Source organism: Pelodiscus sinensis, chromosome 3 (genome assembly GCF_049634645.1).
Source record: "Pelodiscus sinensis isolate JC-2024 chromosome 3, ASM4963464v1, whole genome shotgun sequence".
Classification (NCBI taxonomy): Eukaryota; Metazoa; Chordata; order Testudines; family Trionychidae; genus Pelodiscus; species Pelodiscus sinensis.
In genome coordinates, this window is record NC_134713.1 from 146,543,558 (window position 1) to 146,567,947 (window position 24,390).

Consider the following 24,390-nt stretch of genomic DNA (forward strand, 5'->3'; position numbering starts at 1 on the left):
CCCTATATAAAGAGTAGCTGGTTCCAAGATTTTTAGCATGGGTTGTTAGTATTTGCATGTAACTATTACTTCTGAGATCAAGACATAGTCCCTGGTCCTATCAGAGCAATTCCTGACTTAGGAAATCTATTGACTACCTTTAGGCTACGTCCACACTGGCCCCTTCTTCGGAAGAGGCATGCTAATTTCTAACTTTGGAATAGGGAAATCCGCGGGGGATTTAAATATCCCCCGCGGGATTTAAATAAACATGGCCGCCGCTTTTTTTCCGGCTTGGGGAAAAGCCGGAAAAGAGCGTCCAGACTGGCGCGATCCTCCGGAATAAAGCCCTTTTCCGGAGGATCTCTTATTCCTACTTGCAAGTAGGAATAAGAGATCCTCCGGAAAAGGGCTTTATTCCGGAGGATCGCGCCAGTCTGGACGCTCTTTTCCGGCTTTTCCCCAAGCCGGAAAAAAAGCGGCGGCCATGTTTATTTAAATCCCGCGGGGGATATTTAAATCCCCCGCGGATTTCCCTATTCCAAAGTTAGAAATTAGCATGCCTCTTCCGAAGAAGGGGCCAGTGTGGACGTAGCCTTTAGGTAGAGAGAGAGGATTTCCCAGTAAACTGGGTCCTGTATGGATAGTCACAGTAATGCTGTCTTTCCAAGTGATAGCACCAGTCACTTCTGTGAAACTTTATGGTTTGTCTATGTGGCACAGCAATACACACAAGAGGAGTGTGATTTCTAAAGTGCATCAATGTGCTGTACATTGATCAGCCCATGTATATCCTTCTGACACACACTAAGGCTATGTCTACACTGCATTTATTTTTCAGAAAAAGATTTGCATACCTTTTTCCACCTTTTTTTAAGCTTTTCCAACATTTGGCCCACCTACATAGAGTCAAATGTGGAAAAAAACCCACCTCTTTTGGAAGAGCCCTTATTCCTCATAAAATGAGGAATACAGGGCTTCCTAAAGAATGCGCCTGCTTTTTCGAAAACTGTTCCGAAAAAGTGGACACATTCCCTGGACATGGCAGAGTTGTTCCGGGTTACCAGAAAACATAGCCCAAAGTCCCATATTGTATAGCAGTGGCCACCAACCAGTAGATCTTGGAGCCTCTGACAGGTGATCCTGACTGAATTGGTCAAGAGGCTATCAAGTGCCAGCACTTCAGCTGCCCTTCCTCCCACTGCTGTGCAGCTCCTGCTCTTTGCCTTGGAGCTGCCCTCTCAGGAGCCTCCTTCTTTCTGTGCAAGAGAGGGTGAGGAGGGGTGCTCATGTCAAGGGGCCCCCTTTCCCACTCTGTATCCTATCTCCATAAAGCGGAGTGGGGGCACAACAGGACTTGGGATGGAGTTTGCTGGCTGCTTTTGGGAGTGGTGCAGGGCCAGGCCAGGGTGAGCCTGCCTAGCCCCACTTGCATCACCAACCAGGAGCCACGTGAGGTGAGCTGTGCCCAATTGGAGCCCACATCCTGAAACCCTACCCTAGTCATGAACCCCCTCTTGTACCTCAAGCCCCTGCCATAGCTCCAAGCACTCATGTATCCAAACAACGTTCCAGAACCTGCACTTAGAATCCCCTCTTGCACCCCAACGGCCTGCCTCAAGCTCATCTCAGAGCCCCTCTCACACTCCAAATCCCTTAATCCAAGACCAGAGCCTGCACCCCAACCAGCACTGCCTCAGGCTGGTGAAAGAGAGGGAAAATGGGGGAAGGAGGGAGGATGGAGTGAGCAGGGGCAGAGCCTCAGAGAAGGGGGCACAGAGGAGGTGGGGCAAGGGTATTTGGGTGCAAGGTAGATTTTGGATTGCCCTTAAATTCAAAAAGTGATTTTGTGCTTAAAAAGGCTGGCGGCCACTGCTGTGTATCAATATAACACTGCTTCAATGGCACTATGTTAACACACAGTATGAACGTCTAGTGCATGCCAGCAGGGTCTACACAGGTCAGTTAGGCTACGGCTACGCTGCTGTTTTTTTGTGGCAAAAGATATGCAAATCATGCTCGCATTTGCATATCTTCTCCAATTCTTTTTGTGGAAGAGTTTTTCCGATTAAAGCCCCCATGTAGACAGGGCCAAATGTCAGAAAAAAACCCCTCTTTCACAAGACCCCTTATTCCTCATACATACACACTGGGGCTGTGTCTAGACTGGCCACTTTTTCCAGAAAATCAGCCGCTTTTCCGGAAAAACTTGCCAGCTGTCTACATAGGCCGCTTGAATTTCTGCAAAAGCACTGACTATCTCATGTAAGATTGTCAGTGTTCTTGCAGAAATACTATGCTGCTCCCGTTCGGGCAAAAGTCCTTTTGTGCAAAACTTTTGCACAAAATGGCCAGTGTAGACAGCTCAGATTTGTTTTCCGCAAAAATGCCCTGATCACAAAAATGGTGATCGGGGCTTTTTTGCAGAAAAGCACGTCTAGATTGGCACGGAAGCTTTTCCGCAAAAAGAGCTTTTCCGTGCCAATCTAGACGCTCTGTTCCGAAAATGCTTTTAACGGAAAACTTTTCCGTTAAAAGCATTTGCAGAAAATCATGCCAGTCTAGACTCAGCCTAAGGTTTACAGGGTCTTGTGAAAGAGGGTTTTTTTCTGTCATGATTTGCATATCTTCTTCCACAAAAAAGGCAGGGTAGCTATAGCCTCAGTGCACAGCAAATAGTTGTGCTTGAGCAATCACATTTCTCTAGTGTATGTAGACTGGTGTTTCTTAAACTTTTTAAGACAGGAACACCAAACAATAATTTTTTTTTATGAGGGACATCAAGGACTTTTTGTTGAGCAAAACGAAAAAAAGAGGCCAGGGAAAAGTTATTGAGAAAAAAAAAAAATAGAGCTGGGGGGAAAGTTATTGAGGGGAAAAAAAAGGTCGCCTGTCCCATTAAGGGCGGCCATTTTGAATTCTGTTGTTCTCCCCGGCACACCTCCAACTGCCTTGTGGCACACCAGTATGCCACGGAACACAGTTTAAGGAACACTGATATTGACAATCCTTCAGTCCCCAATTAGCTCTTACAGCAGTACATAAAATTTTCTGCAGAGGCCTTAATCTGCCTTTGACTTCACCTTTAAGCTTCTAAGGGCATGTAAAACAGGATTGTTGGGCTCCAAGCCTTACAATCTGAGGAGGCCTGGTCAGAGAAGTGAGTGACCCACAGGCCAACCTGCAGAGAGCAGTACAACCATGACTAGGAGTCAGATTGGACGCAAATCTGGAAAGAGCTGGTCAAATGGGCAGGTACTCTGTAAATTGAGCCACTTAAGAGCATGTCTGGCATGTGATTGGTGCATTTTAACACAGCTCCCCAATGTGCTTGTAATCCCCCACAGAGCTTCCCCTGACCTATATTTACTTCTGACAGGAGGAGCTGCAGTAATCTGCATATAGGTGATCTGCAATCCCTTTTGAACTGGGCAAAATACTGACTTAAAGCAGCATTTAAATCTAAAGGGTGCCAGCATTTGGCCTGTGCTTTTCATTCATCACTGAAGTAGAACAGATGGTGGAGTATCAGTTGCAAATGAACCATGCCAATAATTACATTTCTTTGTATAAATGCTACATTTCAAATAACCAGGTCCTTTCCCCTCTCCTTGAATGAAGAGGGGAAAACTAGCTACTTCCAGAAGCCTGAAATAATTTCTGTATTTCAAATGATAAAGAATAATTGAGCCATATGGCTGAGAAGAATAGTTGTCTGATGTAGCTGGATGGTCTTGTGGATAAGGCACAGACTCAGGACATCTGGCATTTAGACCTGATTTTGCCATAAACTTCCTGTGTGAGCTGGACCAGAATTCCATGTCTCTGAAATATAGGAAAGTGGGCATCCACCAGAAGGTATTGTTTGTAAAAGGCAGGGTCTTATTTTCAGAAGTGCAGAGCACTTGCTCACTGATTCAGCTGATTACCACAGCATGCTTCAAGTGTTACCAGATTTGCCCGATACTCTGATGTATGCTCATTTATTAGGGTTACTCTTATGGGAGAGGTTAATAATTCTCTCAATGTGCTACTTGTGCTCTTACATGGAGCTGTATGCTCCCTGCTATCAATTCCCTCCCAATGGAACTCTTCTGCAGGAACTATGTTCCCAAGGACTGGCTTCTTCCCACCCTAGAATCAGACGAACACACAGACATCCACATCCACTAATGGAGCACATCTAAGAGGACTGGTTCACCAGCACATGTATGCCTCTGGACTTATATGTCCCTGGACTCAGTAGGCTGGGTTGCATAGCAATGCCAAACTGTAACCCTCATGCTGAATTTAATAGCACTTTTAAGCTGCCACCCTCATACGCTCCCAGGTTTAGCACATCCCTATCCCCACTTTCACACCACAATCATTCTGCTAGTAACCTACTTGATGACCACACTCCACAGGATTTTGGGGTGTACTGGGGATATTTAGCTTAGGTACAAGAAGCATTGTTGCAGAGCGATTGGGGAAGCCAAAACAACCTGAGGGAGTTTGATCACCCCTGAGGGAGATCAAATGAAAAAGAGAGGAAGAGAGAAAAACAACCAACTTAATAATGAAAGTTACTTATTTCTAGGTAGTAACCATACAAGGGGAAACAAACAAGACAGTATTAAATCCAACTTAAATCTGATCACATAAGGCAAGGTCAGGAGATTATATCAGGGTGGGGGTGAGGGCGAGAGAGATGTCTCACCACTCCATGAAGCTTGAACTGAACGGGATTCCCAGATGGTGATAGCAGCTGAGGGTTCAGTGTTGGAGACAGGCACAGCAGAACAGAGCTCCTAGCTTGATCAGTCAGGAGATGACCTGACACAGAGTTTAGATTCAGGCATCAGAACACTTTTCCTGAGCAAGGACAGGAGCTTTTGTAGGGACACAACAATGGTTCAAGGGGAACACTGGATTTGTTTATGGGTAAACAGATGGTTTAAGGGAGTATTCTAAGGCAGTGGTCTAAAGCACCAGTAGATCTTGGCGCTTCTAACAGGTGATCCTGACATGTTTGGCCAAGAGGCTATGAAGCACAGCACTTCAGCTGCTCCTCCACCTACTGCCATGCTGCTTCTGCCCTCTGCCTTAGCACTGTTCCCCCTGTATCTCAGGAGCCTCCCGCTTGCTGTGCAGGGCAGCAAAGTGAGAGAAGGGGATGCTGATCTCAGGGTGTCCATCTCCCACCTGTATCGTATCTCCAGCAAATGGGGGAGGGGAGGCATAACAGGGCTTAGGATGGAGGGAGTTTGCTGGCTGTTTTTGAGAGTGGTCCAGGTGCAGGGCCAAGGCCAGGGTGAAACCGCCTTAGTTCCACTGCACCACCACCAGCCAGAAGCCACCTGAGGTAGGCAGGGTCCAGCTGGAGCCAGCATTCTGAACCCTTGCCCCGGTCATGAACCCCCTCCTATATCCCAAAACCCTGCCCCAGCCCTGAGCGCCCCCTAGACCTTAACCCTTACAGAGCCTCCCCCTGAACCTACTCCTGCACCCCAACTTCCTGCCCTAGGCTCAGCACAGAGGCCCCTCTCACACTTTAGATCCCTTAGCCTAAGACCAGAGACTGCAACCCAACCTTCTGACCCTGCCTGGTAAGAGAGGGAAGATGGAATGAGCAGGGGCAGGGCTCAGAGAAGGGGCACAAAGGAGATGAGACCAAGGGTATTTGGGTTTGAGGTAGCTCCCTGAATTGCACTTAAATTCAAAAATAATCTCGTGCTTAAAAAGGTTGGAAACCCCTGTTCTAATGTGTTCTAAAGTTATTTAGACTAGACAATAGAAACTGATCATTCCTGGCTATGTGTGGTGTTCCTTGAGAGAGCTCATAAATATAAGTAGGCAGTTTCAGTATTTTGGATATCAATAGAGGATCTGTTACTACAGTTGGTCTGATAATTATTGAATTGGGTGTAAACGGGCATTGCATCCAGAGCAGAGATTTCCCACCAGGCAATACTTTTATGCTTTTGATATCGTATAGATCAGTACAGTTCTTATGCTGGAAGTTCTGTTCTCCATTCTTGTCTGTTCTGTCTTCAATACAGATAAGGCTAGGGGTGTTTCCTTAATTCTGTTACCCTCATCTAGAGAGGTTTAGGTGTGTGCTCCTCTGCCTTTTCATTGCTTTGGTTCAAGTAGATCCCCACTTCTCCATGAATATCATGCCCTGGCTCTCCAAAAACAGAGGGCTGACAGATGATCATATCTGTGTAACCACTACCAGGTGGATTTGAACCTGAGACCTCTGAAGCTTAGCATGGGATCCTCTACAGCTTGAGCTAGAAAACCACCTAGCTCTTAGCTTAGGTTGCAGTTCACTCATTCTTATCTCTGATTGCCAGAGGTTCCCAACATTTTTATACTGGGACTAGCAAACCCATTCACAAACATTTGGCAGACCGATAACATTTTATTTGCATATTTAATATGTAAATGAAGATTCAAATATGGAAATAAAATGGTATCAGTCTGCCAAATGTTTATGAATGGGTATGCTGGTCCATGGTATAAAGAGCCCTGTCCCCCAGTGCCAGCCCTAATCCCTAGAGCCCCTCGCCCCTCACCCCTCTACATCCCCCAGCACCAGCCACTGACCTCAGAGTCCCCTGCACCCAACCCCCCAGTGCCAGCCTCTTGCCATCAGAGTTTACTAGTGTGAGCCCCCCGCCCCCAAATGCCTCAGTGCAAGACTATTGTTTTCAGAGCCCCACGGCTCCCAATGCCCCCAGATCTCCTCTATCAGCCCCCAGTATTAGTCCTGCCCCAGTGCCAGCCCTGTCCCTCCTAATCCCCTCACTATTAGCCCTACCCCCAGAGCCCTCCAGTGCCAGCTCCTCATCCTGGAGATCACAGTACCCCTCAGTGTCAGCTCCCCAGACTCTTAGAGCCCACCCCCAGCACCCTCGTTACCCAGCCGCTGCCTCCCAACTGCACAGAGTACTTCCCTGCACAGGGGGAGGGCTGCGCGGAACCCACAGTGTGCCAGTCCCCTGCTGAGCACCACAGCAGCCAGACTCCACGTGGCGCTTGACTCCAGTTTTAGCACTCAGCTCAGTTCAAGCGCTGCGTGGCGCTCAGCTGTCATGGCGCTCAGTGGGGGGCTGGGCTCCACATAGCGCTTGGCCCCAACCAAGTGCTGTAGCTGCCCATCACACAGCCTCACCAGTCAGGCCAAAGCAGCCCACAGAGCTGGAACTGGGGCCACCATGAGGCTGCCAGTAGAGACAGCCTCTCTGAGGCCCTGGCTCCAGCTGCAGCACACCCAGTTGCCTGCTGGACCACTCACCTTGCTGCTGTGTGGAGAACCCCAACAGGCAGGGCTCATCAGTAGCTAGGGGCGTGGCCAGGCACTGTGCCATGGCCTGGCAGGCAAGTGATTGTAGACCGGGAGTTGGGAACCACTCCTTTAAGTGCCGCTACATGGGACAGTGACCCATACTAGGTGTGTGGGTTACACCTTGTCTCCCCCAAAACACAGAACTGGTAGGTAATGATGCCTTGGTTTTCCAAGAGAAGGTAGGGCAATCAACTGGTTATCTAAGGTGTTTGTACACTAATGCAAGAAGCCTGGGAAACAAACAGGAAGAATTAGAAATCCTGGCCCAGTCAAAGAACTATGATTTGATTGGAATAATGGAGACTTGGTGGGATGACTCACATGACTGGAATGCTGTAAGGGAAGGCTATAAACTGTTCAGGAAGAACAGGCAAGGGAGAAAAAGAGGAGGAGTTGCACTGTATGTAAGAGAGCAGTATGATTGCCCAGAACTCCAATATATAGAGGGAGAAAAGCCTGTTGAGAGTCTATGGCTACATCTACACTGCAGGCTTCTCACGCAAGAAGCCTTTTGCACAAGAGTTTTTGCACAAGAACTTCTTGTGCAGGAGCACGTCCACACCAAAAAGTGCATTGCAAAAATGATGTGCTTTTGCACAAGTGTGTCCACACTGCATGGACGCTCTTGTGCAAGAAAGTTCAGAGCACCTGTGCTTTTCCTCTGGGGCATCCACACTTGCCTTTTTGTGCAATAGCTGTAGCGCAAAATGGAATTATGCTCGTAGAAGGAGGTTTACCTACAACAGCAAAAGCCCTCTGTTCTGCTGTTATACTGCTGATTTACTTGTGCAAAAGCACATTTAAGGTATGAACGTGCCACAGGTTTTTGCGCAAAAACAGCCATTTTTGCGCAAAAGCCTTGCAATGTAGATGTAGCCTATGGGTTAAGTTTAGAGGCAGAAGGAACGGGGGTGATGTTGTGGTTGGTGTGTGCTATCAACCACCAGATCAGATGGATGAGGTAGACAAGGTTTTCTTCAGACAACTGAGAGACGCTTCCAGCTCACAAGCCCTAGTTCTCATAGGGGACTTTAATCATCCTAACATATGTTGGGAGACCAGTACAGCAGTACGCAGACAATGCAGGAAGTTTTTGAAGAATGTTGGAGATAACTTCTTGGTACAAGTACTGAAGGAACCGACCAGGGGCATGTGCAGCTTGACTAGCTGCTCACAAACAGGGACGAACTAGTAGCGGAAGTAGAGGTGGGTGACAACCTGGGAAGCAGTGATCATGAGAAGGTAGATTTCAGGATCCTGACCAAAGGAAGAAAGGAAATTAGCAAAATACACACTCTGGACTTGAGAAGAATGGACTTTGACTCCCTCAGAGAACTGATGGGCAGGATTCTCTGGGATGCTAACATGAAGGAGAAAGGAGTCCAGGACAGCTGGCAGTATTTTAAAATACTTTAAAAAGTATTTTAAGAAGACTTAAAGGCACAGGAAGAAACCATCTCGATGAACAGTAAGAAAACCCAAGATTGGCTTACCGGGGAAATCCTTGGTGAGCTTAAACACAAAAAGGAAGCTTACAAGAAGTGGAAACACGGACAGATGACTAGGGAGGTGTATAAATACAGATGACTAGGGAGGATTTCAAGAACACAGGGGAGTTATCAGAAAGGTGAAAGCGCATTAGGAATTGCAGCTAGCAAGGGATGTGAAGGGTAACAAGAAAGGTTTCTACAGGCATGTTAGCAATAAGAGGGTGATCAGAGAGGGCATGGGGCCCTTACTGGATGAGGGAGGTAACCTAGTGACAGATGATGCTTTCACTCTCTCCCTCATCACAGCATGCACAGGCCCCCCACACCCGCACCAAAATCTGAAATGGCACCCGTTCCCCATATCCACAGAGCCAGTTACCTTGTCATAGAAGGCAATCAGGTTTGTCAGGCACGACTTGACCTGTTAAATCCATGTTGACTGTTCCTGATCACTTTTCTCTCTTCTAAGTGCTTCAAAATGGATACTTTGTGGATCCCCTCCATGATTTTCCAGAGACTGAAGTGAGGCTGACCAGTCAGTAGTTCCCTAGATTTTCCTTGGTCTCTTTTTAAAAGATGGATGTTACATTTGCCTTTTTCCAATTGTGATCACCACAAGTTTTCAGAGATAATGGCCAATAGCTCTGCAATCACATCAGCCTAAGTACACTTGGATACACAAATCCATGGGGCTGGATCTAATTCATGTCCAACTTTTCTAGATAGTTCTTCACCTGTTCTTTCTCCATCAAGGGCTGCCCACCTCCTTCCCATAGTGTGTTGCCTTTTGCAGTAGTCTGGGAGTGGACCTTGTCTGTGAAGACAGAGGCAAAAAAAGCATTGAGTACTTCACCTTCTCACACATCAGCTGTCACTAAGTTATCTCCCTCATCCAGTAAGGGTCCCACACCTTCCCTGACTACCCTCTTTTGCTAACATGCCTGTAAAAACCTTTAAGAACATAAGAATGGCCTTACTGGGTCAGACCAACGGTCCATCCAACCCAGGATCCTGTCTGCTGACAGTGGCCAATGCTAGGTGTCCCAGAGGGAGTGAACCGAACAGGTAATGATCAATCGATCTCTCTCCTGCCATCCATCTCCACCCTCTGACAAACAGAGGCTAGGGACACCATTCCTAATAGCCATTAATGGACTTCCAGAAGTAAATTTACAGTACAGCATTGTAAAACAGGGCTTCTTCCAGAAGAGTTATTTCTCTCCCCACGAGGAATAAGCCCTCTTGCGCAAGAGCTCTTCCAGAAGAGGTCAGTGTAGACAGGCAACATGAATTTCTTGTGCAAGAAACCCCTGTGGTTAAAATGGCCATCAGAGATTTCTTGCGCAAGAGAGCGTCTACACTGCCATGGATGCTCTTGCGCAAAAGCAGTGTAGACGCTCTCTTGTGGAAGAGTTTTTGCATAAGACCTCTTCCACAAATGAGTTCTTGTGCAAGAAGCTGCCAGTGCAGATGTAGCCCATGTCTCTTTAAACTCTCCTCATATGGGACTCAGTCCAAACCCCTAATCTTTTTAATTTGCCCTTCTCTGAACCTTTTCTAATGTCAGTATAGCTTTTTTGAGATGAGGAGACCACATCTGTACACAGTATTCAAGATGTGGGCGTGCCATGGATTTATATAAGGGCAATAAGATATTCTCCATCTTATTCTCTATCCCTTTTTTAATGATTCCTAATATCCTGTTTGCTTTTTTGACTGCCGCTGCACACTGTGTGGACATCTTCAGAGAACTGTCCACGATGATTCCTAGATCTCTTTCCTGATTAGTTGTAGCTGAATTAGCCCCCATCATATTGTGTGTATAATTGGGGTTGTTTTTTCCAATGTGCATTACTTTCCATTTATCCATATTAAATTTCATTTGCCATTTTGTTGCCCAATCACTTAGTTTTGTGAGATCTTTTTGAAGTTCTTCACAGTTTTTCTTGTTACTCTTCACATCCCTGGCTAGCTGCAATTCTAATTGCACTTTGGCCTCCCTGATTACATCCCTGTACAATCAAGCAATATATATTTATACTCCTCCCTAGTCATCTGTCCAAGTTTCCACTTCTTGTAAGCTTCCTTTTTGTGTTTAAGCTCACCAAGGATTTCCCTGGTAAGCCAATCTGGTCGCCTACCATATTTGCTTTTCTTACTGAACATTGGGATTGTTTCTTCCTGTGCCTTTAAAATACTGGCTTCTTTAAAATACTGCCAGCTCTCCTGGACTCATTTCCCCTTCACGTCATCATCCCAGGGAATCAATTCTCTGAGGGAGTCAAAGTCCCTTCTTCTCAAGTCCAGGATGTGTATTTTGCTACTCTCCTTTCTTCCTTTGGTCAGGATCCTGAAATCTACCATCTCATGATCACTGCTTCCCAGGTTGTCACTCACCTCATAGACTCATAGACTTTAAGGTCAGAAGAGACCATTATGATCATCTAGTCTGACCCCCTGCACAGTGCAGGCCACAGAATCTCGCCCACCCCTCTTAGAATAATCTACTTCCCCTACTAGTTCTTCCCTGTTTGTGAGCAGCAGGTCAAGTTGGTCAACCTGGTCGGTTCCTTCAGCACTTGTACCAAGAAGTTATCCCCAACATTCTCCAAAAACTTCCTGCATTGTCTGTGTACTGCTGTATTGGTCTCGCAACAGATATCAGGGTGATTAAAGTCCCCCATGAGAACCAGGGCCTGTGATGTGGAAGCTTCTCTCAGTTGTCTGAAGAAAGCCTCGTCTACCTCATCCATCTGATCCAGCAGTCTATATAGCACACACCAACCACAACGTCACCCCTGTTGCTTCCACCTCTAAACTTAACCCATAAACTCTGAACAGGCTTTTCTCCCCCTATATAACCCAGGGTATGTCTAAACTACATGGCTTCGTCGCTAGAGCCATGTAGATTTGTTTGTTTGGCAAAGGGAAATGAAGCCACGATTTAAATAATCTCGGCTTCATTTATATTTAAATGGCTGCCGCGCTGAGCCGACAAACAGCTGATCAGCTGTTTGTTGGCTCAGCGCGCTAGTCTGGACGCTCCCGTGCCAACATGAAAGCCCTTTATCAACCTCCCCGGTAAACCTCATCCTACGAGGCATAACGGGGAGGTCGATAAAAGGCTTTCAGGTCAGTCCAGACTAGCGCACTGAGCTGACAAACAGCTGATCAGCTTCATTTGTAAGCTTCCTTTAAATTTAAATGATTATTATTTAAATCGCGGCTTCATTTCCCTTTGCCGATCAGCCTAATCTATATGGCTCCATTGATGGAGCCATGTAGTTTAGACATACCCCCAGTGACCCTTGGTTTTTTTTCTCTCTCTCTGCAGGTAGTGAAGACCATCAACAGGGTGCTGCTCCGCAGAGTCGTCCGCCTCACTGACCTGGACTTGGTCATCCAAGTTCAGCGCCCTTGGCTTCCCCAACTGCGGGAGGGCAATCGATGGGACGCATATCCCCATCTGTGCCCCGGACCACCAGGCCTCCCTCTACATAAACAGGAAGGGGTACTTCTCCATGATCCTGCAGGCCATGTCTGACCACCGGGGCCAGATTACAGATATCAGTGTGGGCTGGTCCGGCAAGGCACACGACACGCGGGTGTACCGCAACCCCTCCGTGTGCCAGAGACTGCACTTTGGGACTTTCTTCCCTGACCGCCACATCAGGGTTGGGGACGTGGACATGTGCCTGGTGGGGGATGTGGCCTACCCAATACAGCCCTGGCTGATGAAGCCCTACACAGGACACCTCAGCCACTCCCGGCAGGCCTTCAATGCCAGGCTCAGCAGGGCCTGCATTGTGGTCAAGGGGGGCCTTCGGCCAACTGAAAGCACGGTTTAGATGCCTCCTCACCCGCCTCGACCTCTCCCAGCACAATATTCTGCATGTGGTGGCAGCGTGCTGTGTGCTCCACAATTTATGCGAGAGGAACGGGGAGGCTTTCCTGCCAGCCTGGATGGCAGAGGCTGACTGCCTGGCTAGCCAGTATGCACAGCCCTGCACGGCTGCCAGCCGGGAGGCCCTTCAGGGGGCTGCCTGCATCCGGGAAGCCCTGCAGGAGAGCTTCCAGGTGGACGAGGACTGAAGTCCCCCTGGCATGCCCCACTGTGGCCTTGTGCCTTACATTCCACCCCCACCTCCTTCCCCTTTCCCCTCCCTAACCCCCCTTCCTGATATACAATAAAAACACCTGTGTTGCCACAAAAAACTCTCTTTATTTAACATAACTGAGGTGGAGGGAGGGGGAGAATGAGGGCGGGAGAGGGGAGGGAGGAAACCTGGGAGGAGGGAGCTGGAAGGGGGAGGCAAGGGGAGGAAGAGGGAGGGGAAGCTCAGGGTTGGGTGTCTTGCCGGCCCTCCCGTCTCGCAGCACTGCGGGTGTGGGGGCCTCAGCATTCCCGGGGGGGGGGAGTGGGTGTGGTGGGTGGGGCAGGAGGGATGGGGAGTGCAGAAGAAGCGGGAGGGGGAGCAGGGGTGGGAGGAGGAGCAATAGCTGGGGCGGCCACAGAGGCTGGAGCAACAGGAGGCAGCAATCGGTCCGCCAGGGCCTGCAGGTGTTTGCGGAGGGCACGGTCCTGCTCCCACCGCTCTCACAAGCTCTCCCGCCACAACTGCAGGTCCTCTTGCACCCACTGCTCCTGGCTGTGGACCTGCCATCCCTGTAAGTGCAGCTGCTGCCTCAAACTCCTCCAAGTTGCGGGTGTGCCTGCTGGCCAGGTGCGGGTGGATTGTCCAGGTGGGGTGGTGCACCCTGCACTTGCAGGTGCTGTGGCGAAATGAGAAGTGGTCAGTTCTCCCTGGGGACACAGTGGGTGAACCCCAGCCTTCCTCTGCAAGGCGAGGACAGCAGGTCTCCGCACCTGCTATCCCTGGGAGTGTGAGCTGGCCCAGGACTGCACCCCAGCCCCTGTGCTGCCTATAGTGTGGTATGTGGGGGAATGGGGGATGTGCCCTATCTCTGTGTAGAGGGGCCATCTGGAGGGAGGGCAGTGTGCAGCATCTCTCCCCGGGGTCAGGAGCCTGTAATTTGTCTTTACGTGTAGGCGCATGTGCAGAACAGGCCAGGGCCCCTGCATGGCACCCATCTGGGGCCACATGTCCTGGATAGCACGGAGATGCATAGGTTGCCACCTGCTCTGTGGTTGTCAAGGCTGACATGCACAGTCCCTGGGCTCCCCCTCCCCGCATCGCCCCGCATAAGGGGACTGTGATGTCACTCACATTGGAGGCCTCCCCAGCCTCGGATGAGGCTGCTGACGGGCTCTCCGGTTCGGCTTGGGGGTCCTGGGTGCAGGGCAGGCTCCCTGCAGGCTCCTGACTGCCATCGTCCTCCTCTTCCCCTGTGTCACGTGCAGGGCCCTCTGCCCTGGGGTCAATGACGACCAGGGGGGCACGGACCGTCTGACCCCCCAGGATGCAGTCCAGGGCCTCAAAGTGCGAGCAGGCCTCCAGGTCAGCCCCTGGTTGGGAGGCTCTGGCATAGGCCTGCCGCAGTTCTTTAATTTTGCTGCGCACCTGCTCCTGGCTGCGCACGTGGCCTCTGGTGGCCAGGCTGGCAGCCATGCAGCTGTAGACAGCCGCATTCCTGCGCCTAGTGAGGAGATCGTGGGCATTGGAGGCCTCCCCCCAAACCTCAATGAGATCCACGATCTCCACACTAGACCAGGAAGGTTCCCACCTTTTGTGGCCCCTGGCAGACTCCTGGGAGTCGCCAGCCAGGTCCTGGGGAGCGGTGGAGGGCTGGGTGGCAGTGGGTTGCTGGCTTATCCTGTGCCAGGTGCATGGTCTGCTGTGTGCTGGCAGGCTGGCAACTGGCACAGGCACTGTGGCCAGAGTCTGCCTCTTTAAGGGCTCCGGGGCTGGGGGAGGAGCAGACAAGTTTTCCTGGTTGTGCCCACAGTGGCCACCAGGGCTCCCTGGGAAGGGCTGGAGGCCCCCTAATTTGAAATAAGTGTGTACACAGCACTTATTTCAAATGAGCTATTTCGAATTTGGTGGTATTCCTCGTAGAATGAGGTTTACCAAATTCGAAATAAGGGCTCCACTATTTCGAATTTATTTTAAAATAGCGGTTTGTATGTGTAGACGCTATTATTTCGAATTAAATTTGTAGTGTAGACACACCCTTTGATTGGTAACAGCTATTTTGTATCTATAGTTAGGATTATATTTTTCCATTTGCATTACTTTGCACTTATCATTACTGAATTCTGCCTTTGCCGTGCCTGATTTTTGTAGCTCTTTGCAGTTAGCTTTGGATTAGTGCCTGTTCACCGTCTTTTCAAATTAAACACAGTAATCCAAATGCAGATCCCTGCAGCACAACACTCATTCCTACTCTGCCTCTCCCCCCTCCCCCCAATCTTTTAAGTGGAGTACCCAGCAATGTTTTCATTATGATCTAATGATCCTTCAGTTACTGGAATGTCCAGCCTTTTGTTATTCTTAATCACTGTGCCTTCCTCTTTCTATAACTAACTCCCTGCATCAAAGGCAAACCTGCAAGTAGCTCAAACTCTGTTGCATTTAAGAACTGCCTCTGGAGTCAGGGCTTTGAGCAGACCTCAAGTACAGCATCAGCTATACTGAGATTTTTATAGCTGCATGTGTATCCTGGATACATGTGCTATGTATGTGAATGTATGTGCTATGTATTTATAAGCTACAGATCCCAGTGTATTTTTATTCAAAAGTTATTTTAAGAACAACAATGTGCTGTGGGCCTCACTGGAACTGAAACCTCCTGAACTTTGGGAAGTAATCAAAATCCGTACCTGAATTTGAATCTCAAGCCCAGCTGCAATGATAAATTATTCTTGTCTCTTCTTCCTGAAACCAGGGAAAAGCCTCTCATTAGTATCCTTTTATAACTATTGGGAGATGTTCCACATGGAAAGAAAAAGAGCAAAGTCTAAAGAAATTTTGAAGGCAATATTTACATCTTTTCAGAGCCCCTGACATTCAGTTTTGTCCACAATTCAGTTAAAAGTCTATCTCCATGTGGTTAATTAAACAAGAGGGAGGAAGGCAGCTTGGTTCTGAAGTTAAATGGTGGGCTGCCAAATTTTGATCAAGGATTAAAAAGAAAGAAACTTTGCTGCAAAGAGCTTGTTAGAAGCATGTGTAAAATTTCTTTGGGGGTTAAAAGCTCTTCAGGTCCACGACTCCAGCCAAAATGACAGCTTTGGGTGCTGGGTTGCACTGTTAGTTATAAGATCATTTGAGTCAATGGTTGCATTAGGTTCAATAAATACAAACTCTAAAATTAATTTTCTACTGGCCCCCAAGGAAGCATCCCCACTGATCTCTGAGAAGAGCTGCCTAGTCTGAGTTCTCCAGAGCAATGAACTAACCTAACCTCCTAATGCTCATGAGTGCATAAAACCCTTTCTTGGTTGACTTCACTAGAATTTGCTAATTAAATTTCTCAGCATCCTCCAACTTGTTCTCTGTAATCTGTTAATTCTGATGTCCTGAGAATCCATGCAATTAACGTGCTTTCTGCTAGGCGGGATGATTTTATAAATTATTTTCATAGTTTATGGAATAGGCTGGACAATTTAACAACCAGAAATAGTAATGCTAACTCCCAGAGTTACTTCAAAATGACATTAGAAAGCAACTTCTCTCTAATAAAGCCTTCATCACTCATCATCCCTCCATTCTCCACAATTTCAGGATCCACCAAATACCATGAAACCAGTGGGAGAGGGAGGTCAAGAAAGCTGCCAGGATCACATGCAGAGGTTCTTCTCTCTGGGTACGTCTACACTGCAACACTGTTCTGAAATAACTTAGTCCACATCTACACGACATGCAGTTATTTCTAAATAGTGTCAAAATACTGTCAAGCTGGAGGACTTCTTACTCCAATACCTGTAACCCTCATTGTACGAGGAATAAGGGAAGTTGGAGGAAGAGTGATCTATTTCAAAATAAGGGCTGTCCAGATGCTCCCTATTTTGAAATAAGCTAGTTCAAAATAAGATATGCAATTGACATAGCTCAATTTGTGTAGCTCATTTTGAATTAAGCCCTGCAGCACAGACACGCCCTCCCTGGGTACTGGCTTTGTTACCTGAGGGTTGTTTCAATTGCAGCACATGGTGAGCTTGATGGTGGACTATGCAGGGCAGACCTATGACTCTGCAAACTCTCCATTTTATCTCTTTGAAGGCAGGGCAGGGGACAAAATAGTGGCAGTGCAGAGGTGCTGGGTTGACGCTTCCTCTAACACCTCCTAAGATTCCTGTGCTCTTCTCAGTGAGGCACAGAGAGCTTTGCTGTAATAACTAAACTATGTTTATTTACTCATGGCTAAATGCTATTCAGAGCTACCTGTCTCCAGTTCTCCACTCTACCTTCCTTCCCAAGTTCTGCTTTGGAAGTTGCAAGACCGAGGATGACCTTTTAGTCCCTGTAGTTGCACCCCACATCCTTGTGCAACAAGTGTAGCTGTTCCACACCATCCCCAGTTCACTCACTTAGGCTATGTCTAACCTGCAATGCTTATTTCAGGATACTCCAGAATCCTGAAAGAGCTATCCCGTGTCTTCACAGCAAGCCCTTTATTTCAGGCTCATTATTCCAACATCCCTGTACACCTCATTCTATGAGGAGTAAGGGACATTTCGGAATAGTGCTTTATTTCAAAATTTGGCACTGTTTAGACAGTGCCAAATGACGAAATAAGCTATTTCAAAATAGCATCAAAATAAGATATGCAATTTGAATACCTCAAATTGCATGTCTTATCTTGAGTTATGGTGCAGCACAGACGTACCCTTGGAGTGTGTTCTGGGCCCAGCCCTTTGTATTTAAATCTTAGTGTACGTCTACACAGCAGGGGCAAGAGAGGCTGAAAGGAGGTGAAAGGGTCACAGCAGGGTGAAAGGGTCCCTTACTCCTCATGAAATGAAGTTTACCCTGAGTTGCAGTAAGAAATCCTCCAGCTTGACATTATTTTGAAATAATGGCTTGTAGCATAATAAAATGAGCATCTATGTCATAATAACGCGAGTTATTTTGAAATAACGCTGCTGTGTAGACATACCCATAAGCTATATAGTGTCAACCCTACATGGATCACTTCTATGTTCTGGCAAAGTTCTGGCTGTGCTGTGTGGGTCTCATGCTACTGGTGGATAATATTAGCCCCAGAGATTCGCTGTGGTTTTATACACCAGTGTTTCCCAACCTTTTTTATAAAGTACTCTTTAAAAAAAAAAAAAAAAAAAGGTAAGAACCCCAGTACCTACAGTTTTCAGACACACAATTTTTTCCTCTACAATTGCAACACATTTGTTTAAACAACTTAATCGCAGATGGGCAGGCGATGAAATTTTGGGGTGTAAAAAGCACAAAAATAATAAAGTGCAGTAAAACTTAAAACAAAAATTCAGTTTTCTCCAAATTTCAGTTGTATTGATGTACCCCTCCAGACTTCTCTTGAGTACCCCTAAGGGTACTCATACCACTGGTTGAGAAACACTGTTATACATAACCCCTTTTTCTTTACAGGAGGCAGGGTTCACAACTTAGTCAGCCATATTCATCACAGGCTACTCCAAGGTGAAACCCCCCTGATAGTGCTGGGTTTCCCTTCTTGGGACAGGCTCTATATTGGTATAGGGGAAGGTTGGGAGGGGACCCAGGCCCAGCTATTACTCTAGCCCAGCCCCCTTCCAGCCCAGGGCCCCTAAAGCAGCAGCAGCATTCACGGTTGTTTTTCCTTTCAACTTGGCAGCTTTTTTCCCTGGACTACTTCCCCAACCACTCCCTCCAAAATGTCTCCCTCTAGTACCCTCTAGAGGGAACCCCCCCCCAAAAAAACAACAACCCACAAACAGAGTGGCCCCGATAAGAAATGCTTTTGAGGCTTTTTGGCCCTAACAGGCTGCTGGACGCCATCCGCTATCTTGTCTCCCTGCTCCAGGCTGGACAGCTCCCCTGTGTAACCCAGTAAACACCCGGGATTTTCGCCTCCTGGCCGGGAAAAAAAAATCAGAAAATACCAGACATTTTAGGTGTCCAGTGTTGTCTGAATTCTTTTACCAGACACGAGGTAAAAATACCGGACACCTGGCAACCCTACTTTTCTCCTTCTGGTCCATCATCTTTGTCTTTTCCCTCTCCTTACCTAGGGGAGGCCTTTTAAAGAAATTCCATTGTCTGTAATTGGCTGCAGGTTTGAATGAGTTGCCTAAGGGAGCAATCTAGTTAATTAGCCCCAGGTGTTTTTCTGCCTTCATTTTATTGCAGCAGGCTCTAGTAGTTTAGTCTAGAAAGAGAAAACCTCTCATCCAGTGTCTTGTAACCTGCCTCCACCAGAGTGTGGCAGTTTGCTGAGCCCTCTGACCTGACCCTTTTACAATCCTTACCCTGCTTCCCCCCCACACCCTTCTCTTCTCTGGGAGGGGTGTGTGGGTGGGGGGACTGTTGCTGCAGCAGGCAGGGAAACCTTGGGGCTACGTCTACACTGGCATGATTTTCCGAAAATGCTTTTAACGGAAAACTTTTCCGTTAAAAGCATTTTCGGAAAAGCACGTCTAGATTGGCAGGATGCTTTTCCGCAAAAGCACTTTTTGCGGAAAAGCGTCCGTGACCAATCTAGACGCGGTTTTCCGCAAAAAAGCCCCGATCGCCATTTTCGCGATCGGGGCTTTTTTGCGGAAAACAGTACTGTGCTGTCTACACTGGCCCTTTTGTGCAAAAGTCTTTTGGAAAAAGACTTTTGCCCGAACGGGAGCAGCATAGTGCTTTTACGGAAATTCAAGCGGCCAGTGTAGACAGCTGGCAAGTTTTTCCGCAAAAGCAGATGATTTTGCGGAAAAGCTTGCCAGTCTAGACACAGCCTGGTTGTTTTTCATTCTGAGCCAGGCCCCCTATTTTTCTTCTCACCTGCTGTTTGCCAGAAGCCTCCTCCCCCTGCTAACTGTCGAGGCTGCTGGGTGTGGGGGTGAGTGGGGGCCTCTGCTACTCTGCCTCTGGGCAGGGGATGGGGGAGGAACTCTTCTTTCATCTTCTTGGGGTGTCTACCTGGCCCCTTTTTCTTCTCTACTGCAGGCCTGGACTTCACTGCTCCTGCTGCTGCTCCCCCTCAGGCAGAGGAGGTAAGGGGCTGCTTTGGGGCAGCTCCTGGGGTCCTCTCTGCCCACAGCTTGCTCTCTGTTGGGGGGGGGGGGGAGTTTTAAGGGGCCCTCTTTCCATCAGGGTTTCTAAATGGTGGCAGATGTAGCTCTTGTGGCACACTGAAGGTGGGGTGTGATTCACCCCCTACTGGCTCCCCTGCACTTCTGCTGCTGCTGCTGCCACCACTGCTTCTGCTCCCTCCCCAGCCCCAGTTGCTGCAGGAGCCTTCTCCATTCTTGGCCCCATTGCTTGCCTCCTCACCCCTCCTTTGTTCTGCTGCAAGTGCTGTGGGCCTGCCACTCAGGCGCCTGTGGGCACATTGGCTCTTATCATAGAATACTAGGACTGGAAGGGACCTCGAGAGGTTATCAAGTCCAGTTCTTCTTCCCCCTAGGGTTGCCAGTTGGTTTCAACAAAAATACCGGACACACTTGCCATTACATCACAATCTACATGACATCTTATTAAGAAAATACTGGATATTTCTATTTTCTCAATTTGTTTCCCGAACAGAAAGTTCAAATACTGAACTGTCAGGTTCAAAACCGGACACCTGGCAACCCTACATACACATGCACAGATAGACTTCCTGTTTCTTTCCACGACGCAAGACTCAAATCATTGCCTTAAAAGTGATTTTATTAACAAAATAAAAAAAGATATACTTGATAAAGCATACTTGGTTGCTAGGTGTTACAGAACAACTGAGTAAAACAAAACACAGAACATCTCTGGGTACACTCTTAGGCTACCTCTACACTGCAGAGTTTTTGTGCAAAAACAGTTGTTTTTGCAAAAAACTTACAGAGCATCCACACTTCAAGAGTGTTCTTGCACAAGAAAAAGTACAGTAAATCGTAAGAACACATGGCTTTTTGCGCAAGAGCTATTCCTCTTCCTATGAGGAATAAGCCTTTTTGTGCAAGAGCTCTTGAGCAAAAAGGCACGTGTGGACAGGCAGCAAGGGTTTCTTGAGCAAGAAACCCCTATGGCTAAAATGGCCATCAGAGCTTTCTTGTGCAAGAGAGCATCCACACTGCCATGGACTCTCTTGTGCAAAAGCACATGGCAGTGTGGATGCTCTCTTGCACAAGAACTCTTGTGCAAAAAGTTCTTGTGCAAGAAGCCTGCAGTGTAGACGTAGTCTTAGTGAATGGGGGAGGGAAGGCATAGATTCACATAGAGAAATTTAACCAAAACAAAGAAAAATACCAATTGTGACTAAATACACATTTTTTCCCCTACTCATGATCCGGGCTGCTCTGCAGTTCCAGGCCCAGTTCACTCCCACGTCCAATATTTTTTATAGGCACGGTAATTCTGATTACTCCATCTGTTCTCTCCAGCCCTTAACTTAGAAGGCACAAAGGAAGAGCAGAGCAGGTACCTATATCCAATTCAGATTTCAGTACTGTATCCCAGTGGTTCTTCTGGCCCCCTGCCAGCACCTTTGTTCGCTATCTGAGTTTAACCCTTTAGTCACCAAGTGCTGGCCAGAACTTGTCCGATCCATCACACTTCTCTAAAATGCATTTTAGATGTAAGATACTGGTAGGAAGCTGGCATGGGTTCTAGAGAACAAAACTTGGGATTGGGGTTTTATAGAGAAAAATAAAGTATGTATAAGGTCAGGTTAGACTTAAGTAGTACACCTTATGATTTTTAAGCTTGAAGCACAACAGACAAACACTTCTTAAAGTCAAAGACAGAACTATGTTGCACTTTAAAGACTATCACTTCTTAAAGTAGAACTCACAGAAAATGGACTTTAAGTATTATATTGTCCTAAGTCATCAGAAGTTTAATTTCCTTTTCTCATTCCTAACTTATTATGCCCAACAATTGAGTTCAGTGAAACTGAGGTGCAGAAACTCATCAGGTTGAGTTCTACAAATTTTTTGTTCTGTCCCCAACCTTCTTCCTGGACAGCACTCTATAATAGGGTTGCCAGATGATTTAACCAAAAATACTGAACACCCTTCCCCCGCCCCCCCCAAAAAAAACCCCCAGAGGAAAAAATTCTGTTGAGGAAAAAAAAAAAAGAGGGGAGACCAAAGTTGTTGAGCAAAAACAAAAAAAGGGCCCCGAGGGTTGTTAAGCAAAAAACCAAAAAAACCCAAAAAACAAAGTGGTCCCCTATAAGAAACGCTTTTGAGGCTTTTTGGCCCTAACATGCTGCTGAAGGTCGCCTGCCATCTTGCCACCTTGCACCGGGCCAGACAGCTCCCCTGCAGAACCTGGTAAGCACCCAGGATTTTCGCCTCCTGGCTGGGGAAAAAAAAACAAAAAACAGAAAATACCAGACATTTTAGGTGTTTGGTATTTTCTGAATTTTTTTTACCGGACAGGAGGTGAAAATACCAGACTGTCCGGTTCAATACCAGACACCTGGCTTCCCCCCAGCAGTGTCTAGTTTTCCCCCTGCTTGAGCAGGTACTTTCTCACCACCTGCCCTCCCTCTCCACTACTTCACCTCCTTCTTTTGTGCCCATGCCCCTCCTTTTTCATTGTTTGGCACCTACACCTCCCCTTCCTTTCTTAGTCACCCCCACCATACACACAATCTAATAGCCCCATGTTCTTTAAATCAGTGTTTCCTAATCTTTTTTTAATAAAGTACCCCTTTAAAAAAATTATAAGTACCCCCAATACCTACAGTTTTCAGACACGCAACATTTTTTTCTACCGTTGCAACACATTTGTTTAAACAACTTAATCATAGCCAGGCGGGCGATGAAATTTTTGGGTATAAAAAGTACAAAAATAATAAAACGCTGCAAAACTTAAAACAAAAATTCAGTTTTCTCCAAATTTCAGTTGTGTTGACGTACCCCCCAGACTTCTCTCGAGTACCCATGGGGTACTCATACCACTGGTTGGAAACACTGCTTTAAATAATCAACCCTCTCATCTCCCCACTGCAGCCAGAGGAGCCGGTCTTACCATCCCGCGCTGGGAGTTGTAACCTTTATTCCTTTGCTCCCCTTCCTCCTGTCTGTATTGTTGCTCTCCCACCCCGCTTTCAGCCTAGCAGGGGGGAGTGTTGAACCTTCTTCTTCCCCTCCCTTGTTCCCTCCTCTGGCACTATTGTCTTCTCCCAATTGTTTGTTCCTGTCCTTCCCTACCCACTCATGACCACAATGGAGGAGCTGTCTTGTGATGACCCTGCTGCCCCTCCCCCATCCTCTTCACATCCACCTCTGCCATCTACATCTATCCCTCCTAGGCTGCTGGGCTACCTGCTTAGCCAGATATGGATGGGGATTCTGGGACACACCGCTCCTGCTGTGGCACCTCCTGTCACCACTGTCACCATTAAGCATGCTCCCCTGAAGGGCAGGAAGGGCTAGAGGACCAAAAAGGGCAAGAGCCCCACTCAGAAGGCTAAAACTCCTGTGGCAAAGGCTCACCCCCTGGCCGTGGCACTAGTAATGGCTGTGGCTTCCTCTCTTTCCCACCCCCCTGTTCCTTACACCAGTTCTGGGGGCGATGGTGTGGCCCCCAGGGCATATGCCCAGATAGCTACCACCCCCCCACCTACCATCTCTCAATCTGCTCAGGCCACCCTCCTGGAGTTCCATCCCTGATGGCCGCAGCCCCTTTCCCACCCTGACTAGGAGGCATGGGGTCCTTTGCCTCCTGGTGTGAGCCTCACCCCATGTGGAGACCTCAATGAGGGTGTTGGCATGCATGGCGGGGTCTGTGGCCATGTAAGATGCACAGGAAGGTGGCATTCTTCCTGGTGTCTGAGGCCACTGCCCAGGAGGCGGTGGAGAAAGGTTTGGTGGTGGTGCTAATGTGAGCCAAAGCTGGTGTGGGGACTGCAGTAAAATTAGCACCGAGGGCAGCCCAGCTCCAGGCCCGGCAAACAATCCTGCCCCGGAAGCAGCAGGGGATGGGGCAGCGGGGACTTCTGGGGCCTGACCACAGACTCCAGCCCCAGAAACTGGAAGGCAGAAGGTGAGGGAGGGGCAGGGGAAAAACTAGGGGGAAGGGGAGTGGCAGAGGAAGGGGCTCATGCTGAAAGGAGGGGGGCAGGGCAGGAGAAGAAAGGGGAAGGCACCAAGGAACAGGGTGGAGGAAAAACAAATGCCAGGGAACCAAATGGAGACAATGAGGAAAAGGGCAGGAGGATGGAGTGGAGGTGTCAGTGGGAGTGTGGAGGGGACAGAGTGATGCTGGGAGTGCGGAGGAGAGGGGCATTAGGGACAAGGGAAGTTAAGGGAATGTGGATTGGATAAATGGACTGCAAGAGGGATAGAAAGCTGGCTGGACTGTTGGGCCCAACGGGTAGTGATCAACGGATCGATGTCAGGTTGGCCGTCGGTATCTAGCAGAGCGTCCCAAGGTTCAGTTCTGGGACCAGTTTTGTTCAACATCTTTATTAATGACCTAAATGAGGGGATGGAGTGTACCCTCAGCAAGTTCGCGGGTGACACTAATCTAGGGC

The 24,390-nt window shown here is 48.0% G+C and overlaps 2 protein-coding genes across 7 annotated transcripts in view; both read right to left on the minus strand.

The window, feature by feature from the left end:
* The window catches only part of NEK2 (NIMA related kinase 2), a 31,674-nt gene extending 22,360 nt beyond the window's left edge, over positions 1-9,314 (minus strand). The window contains exon 1 of the mRNA XM_075925147.1: positions 9,182-9,314. The gene's annotated coding sequence lies outside the window, so the exon portion shown is untranslated. The remainder of the gene's footprint in view (positions 1-9,181) is intronic.
* Positions 9,315-9,462: 148 nt separating this feature from the next.
* The window catches only part of LPGAT1 (lysophosphatidylglycerol acyltransferase 1), a 252,317-nt gene continuing 237,389 nt past the window's right edge, over positions 9,463-24,390 (minus strand). For 3 of the 6 annotated variants that reach the window (XM_075925139.1, XM_075925138.1, XM_075925140.1), the window contains 2 exons: positions 15,584-15,638; positions 12,915-13,575 (listed from right to left, as the gene is read on the minus strand). In XM_075925139.1, the coding sequence (XP_075781254.1) occupies positions 12,930-13,575; positions 15,584-15,638 (701 nt within the window). In that variant the 3' untranslated portion in view covers positions 12,915-12,929. Of the gene's footprint in view, positions 9,617-12,914; positions 13,576-15,583; positions 15,639-24,390 lie in introns of those variants that run through there. The other 3 variants (XM_075925141.1, XM_075925145.1, XM_075925144.1) reach the window with 3 other exon arrangements.